The sequence below is a fragment of the Gadus macrocephalus genome, chromosome 17, assembly GCF_031168955.1.
Source record: "Gadus macrocephalus chromosome 17, ASM3116895v1".
In the NCBI taxonomy this organism is placed as follows: domain Eukaryota; kingdom Metazoa; phylum Chordata; class Actinopteri; order Gadiformes; family Gadidae; genus Gadus; species Gadus macrocephalus.
The window spans coordinates 1,159,006-1,164,005 of NC_082398.1; the positions used below are offsets into that span (position 1 = coordinate 1,159,006).

At 51.8% G+C, this 5,000-nt stretch overlaps 1 protein-coding gene across 2 annotated transcripts in view; it reads right to left on the bottom strand.

The window, feature by feature from the left end:
* Window positions 1-3,099: 3,099 nt before the first annotated feature.
* Window positions 3,100-5,000, bottom strand: part of tm4sf5 (transmembrane 4 L six family member 5) — a 5,437-nt gene continuing 3,536 nt past the window's right edge. The window contains exons 4-5 of one of the 2 annotated variants that reach the window (XM_060035614.1): window positions 4,609-4,795; window positions 3,100-3,516 (exon numbers count right to left, since the gene is read on the bottom strand). In XM_060035614.1, coding sequence (XP_059891597.1) covers window positions 3,499-3,516; window positions 4,609-4,795 — 205 coding nt within the window. In that variant the 3' untranslated portion in view covers window positions 3,100-3,498. The other variant, XM_060035613.1, reaches the window with a different exon arrangement.

Genomic DNA, 5,000 nt, shown 5'->3' on the forward strand with positions numbered 1-5,000 from the left:
GGGCCTCCTGGTGATGTCATCGGGCCTCCTGGTGACGTCATCATCACGGCCTCCTGGTGATGTCATCACGGCCTCCTGGTGACGTCATCGGGCCTCCTGGTGATGTCATCGGGCCTCCTGGTGACGTCATCGGCCTCCTGGTGATGTCATCACGGCCTCCTGGTGATGTCATCGGGCCTCCTGGTGATGTCATCACGGCCTCCTGACACCAGTGGTCAGGAACGCTCAGGGGACACCTCAGCTACTTACACTGATCACCTGTTTACACACGCTCCACTTGTCTACCGCACGCACATACATATGCACACACACACAACAAACACACACACACAACCCTCATGCACACACAAACCTTGGCGCACAACAACAAGCATGCACATGTAACAGGGTGTGTTATATCCTTGAAATTATAATTACACAATTGCCTTTTGTTTTCTGTATTACCTGAAGTTTAGCTTTCATGCCGCCTAAGCTCTATTTTATTTATTTATTTGATTTGGCTCCACCTCCTTCTATACTCCCGCCCACATTCCAGAGTACCCGATAAGTTTCCCGCGCCCCCTGCCCTCTTCCCTTTGTTGCGATACCCTTGGGAAGAGGTGTGTACATTTATATTGTAATCAAATCTTTGACCATCTTATAATTTATCATTATTTATATTAGTTATTTTGATTATATATTGTTTAATTGGAAGTCTGGGGTTTATAATCTATCTATAGTTATTAGATAGATTTCTGTGTTATGGGGAACTTTGTGTTTTGTGCGATGTACTAGCATATAACTGACCCTCGTGTAGTCATGCTAGTTCCCCTTCCCCCCCTGTGTGTTTCGTAGAGTTGGAGTAAGGGCACAAGGGCTAAGGAAGCTATTTGTTTATGTGTGTATTCAGATCGAATAAATGGACGTCGGAGTGCCCGAGTCCAGACACATCGTGGGTCACGTCATTCATTAAATAGAAAGAAACACAACGCAGAACGAACCGGTCACACACACACCAACACACCCACACAAACACACATGAACACACATACACAACACACACACCTTTGCATACAACAACAAGCATGCACACACCACCACACGCACACGCGCACACACACACACACACACACGCACACGCACACGCACACGCACACACTCACCCAGTCCCATTCAGACACACTGTGATTGAGTGCGTACGTGTGTGGTTTCCGCATTCAGGATTAGTCTTCATTCCTTTGAGTCTCGCTCAGGATTTACATGACAAGCGACCTCCGGGAAGGCTCCCCTCATCCTCCTCCTCCTCCTCTTCCTCCTCCTCCTCCTCCTCTTCCTCCTCATCCCCTCCTCTTCCTCCTCCTCTTCCTCCTCCACCTCCTTCCCCAACTCCTCCTTCTCCCCCTCTTCTTCCTCCTCCTTCCCCTCCTCCTCTTCCTCCTCCTCTTCCTCCTCCTCCTCCTCTTCCTCCTCCTCCTCCTTCCCCTCCTCCTCCTCCTCTTCCTCCTCCTCCTTCCCCTCCTCCTCCTCCTCCTTCCCCTCCTCCTCCTCTTCCTCCTCCTTCCCCTCCTCCTCCTCCTCTTCCTCCTCCTCCTCCTCCTTCCCCTCCTCCTCCTCCCTCTTCCTCATCCTCTTCCTCCTCCTCCTCTTCCTCCTCCTCCTCCTCCTCCTTCTCCCCCTCTTCTTCCTCCTCCTTCCCCTCCTCCTCTTCCTCCTCCTCCTCTTCCTCCTCCACCTCCTTCCCCAACTCCTCCTTCTCCCCCTCTTCTTCCTCCTCCTCCTCCTCCTCCTCTTCCTCCTCCTTCCCCTCCTTCCTCCTCCTCTTCCTCCTCCTCCTCCTCCTTCCCCTCCTCCTCCTCCTCCTCCTCCTCCTTCCCCTCCCCTCCTCTTCCTCTCTCCTCCTCCTCCTTCCCCTCCTCCTCTTTCCTCCTCCTCCTCCTCCTTCCCCTCCTCCTCCTCCTCTTCCTCCTCCTCCTCTTCCTCCTCATCTTCCTCCTCCTCCTCTTCCTCCTCCTCCTCCTCTTCCTCCTCCTCCTCCTCCTTCCCCTCCTCCTCTCCCTCCTCCTCCTCTATGATTCCCTTCTCTTTCCAGTCTCTCCTTCTCTATTTCTTTGGTCCATTTCGTTAACTTTCCACTCTGTTGCGCAAGCCTGCTCCTTCAGCTCAGCCAATCGGTGGGCCGGGCCAGGGGGAGTGCTGCTCGCTGTACCGCCGCCCGTTAGCGCCAATCAACGCAAACACAATGATTATTGAGAGCTAATGCAGAGCTACTGCAAAGCTAATTAATGCTAATGTAAAGCTAATGCAAAGCTAATCTAAACTCAATGTTAAGCGGATGACCTGATAGGTAAATCAGTGCAGTGAATGTAAAGCTACCTCGTGCTAATGTATGCTACTGTAGACCCGTGTCCTCCCTGTTCCCGCTCTCTGCCGTTCTCCAGCCTGGTTAGAGCTGCTGTTCTTACTAAAGATGTGAAGGGGGGTCATGTAAACGGGGGCGTTGTGATCTGTGGCCCTTGCTGCCGCAGGGTCACAGGTCAGCGGAAACAGCTCCTCTCACTTTAAACTGGCGACTCGACAGTGTTAATGATCTTCAGAGCCGAGGACGTTAACGCGCTGAGCGTGGAGGTGTACCCTGTGGTATATCTGTCTCACAATGTGCTCTGACCACCAGGTGAAACCTGACCCTGGTTTAGCAGCCTGAGTCGGTGCGCTCTGTCTGACGCTCTCAGGGCTGTCAGTGAAAGCATGTTAGGTAACTACTACCAAGAAACAGTTCAATGACAACAAAAGATTAGAGGATTAACCGTGTTTACAGGCATTCATTGGCAAGTCACGTTGTAGGGCTGCAGTACGTCGATTGGCCACAGGGGGCGGCAGAGTGCGGTTGGCGCTGTTGGACCCGGTCCACAGAAAGGAGCGGACAGCTCATTAAATGTGTTGGGTCATTGACAGGAAGAGCCCCTGTGATTCTGCCGAGGGCAGCTGAAGTTGTTCAACTGTATAATTAGGAAGTAGATTAATTATAACAGCGTGGGAGGATGGAGGATTCATGGTATATTGTGTGAGTGTGAGCTTGGGAAAAGCAGTAGAAGACTAAGTCACCTTTGAGTGACGCCGTCATCGTGATTGATATCATAATTTTTTATTGTGAAAAAAAGCTGGGGTTATTTATTAAGATTCTAAATACCATGAGTACATTTTTCAGTAAAGTCACTTCGTGCAAAATACTACATAATCAGATCTAAATCGAAACAATAAAAAGGTTTATTTGAATTACCACCCATATTCATCTGCAGTTCAGTTCACATCATATAAAATGGGACATGACAGAGGGAGTGGCACTCGGATCAATGGACCCCCTCCGTTAGGAAGCCTGGTTATTTGAAGAAAATGTCTTATATTATGATATTATACATCAATCTATTATATATTATATTCATCATCAGCATCGTGTGGTCGTAATGATGTCACAGAACCGCCCGGATCGGAGTGGGTGATCCTCCTCGCGCCATCACCCTCTCACAGGCCCCCGTCCTCCTGACAACAGGGCACAGAGACAGCACCCGTGGGTGATCCTCCTCGCGCCGTCACCCTCTCACAGGCCCCCGTCCTCCTGACAACAGGGCACAGAGACAGCACCCGTGGGTGATCTGGAAACAATCTCACACGGCTGGTAATGAACATCGACGCCCTGCCTGGTGTGCGCGTTGTCGCCCAGCCGCTAGACCCCTCCTCACCGCGACTGAGGAGGTCAAGGGCTGTGTGTGTGTGTGTGTGTGTGTGTGTGTGTGTGTGTGTGTGTGTGTGTGTGTGTGTGTGTGTGTGTGTGTGTGTGTGTGTGTGTGTGTGTGTGTGTTGCCTCGTCAGGTTGGAGTGTGCGGTGCTTGTCGTTGTGCGACGCACGCGTTACACCGGGGGGAAAAAAAACAAAAAGGTCAAAAAGAATGTAGGCCAATCGGATATTAAAGCAATCGCCCAAATCTCTCCTTAATCTTTAACCTGGATTGTTTCGGATAAGTAATTTCGCTGGAGAAACATTCAGCCGTGGCAGCCGTTAATATCTAATCCGCCGTTCCCGCCAAGCAACTTATTCACATGCGTGGAATAAATCATAGTTTGGCTCACTCGAAGCCAACAACACAACCCCAAACGACCAGCTATCGATCCATTTGCTGTCCACGCTGTGATGTCATCAATATGAGACAAATCCCTTCCGTCACCAAAGTTTGATCGGCCACGGAGCGAATTGTCGAGATGTCCAAACACTGAACAGACGCTAGCCCGCGGCGCAACACTTGCTAACGGCGTACAGCCTTGTCTGGCGGTTGGACCTCTTGGTATGGCTCACCAGCTAACCGTAGAACACAGCATGGTATAGCTTGCTGGTTAGCCCTAGCATGTCGCTATCGAGGAAGGCCAGCTTACAGCGCACCTCATTGTCTTTTCACAGCAGTGCCTCGTTGCTGTGGTAGCACGGAAGCTAGTATGCTAACGGCATGCTAGCTTCCATGCTACCACAGCCACGAGGCGCTGCTGCGAAAGGACCATGCAACGCTTTGCCTCGTTGCTGTTATAGCATCCCGTAGCATCCCGTTAGCATGCCAGCTAACGGCGGCGCGCGTCCCCTACCTCCGGCCTCTTGCGGCAGTCCCCGCAGATGCAGCCGATGCAGCCGTTGACCACCTGGATGCCCAGGAGCACGGTCTGCAGTGTGCCCATGGCCAGAATGATGAAGAACAGGCCCACGTGCCACTCCACCGCATTCTCAGGGAACTTGCACATGGTCCACAGTGTCTGGTTACCCAGGTAACCGGACCTGGGGGAGGGAGGGGGAGAGAGAGAGAGGGATGGGGAGAGAGAGAGGGAGAGCAGGGCAGGATGGGACGGGACACAGAGAGTGAGGAAAGGGTTCAGATACTGACTTGGGCACGGTACGGATGGCCTAGTGTGAGTGCGCCCTCAGAGAAACGCACACAGATACACCAGCACACGAGTTAAGAGAGTAGGCACAGGAGCACACA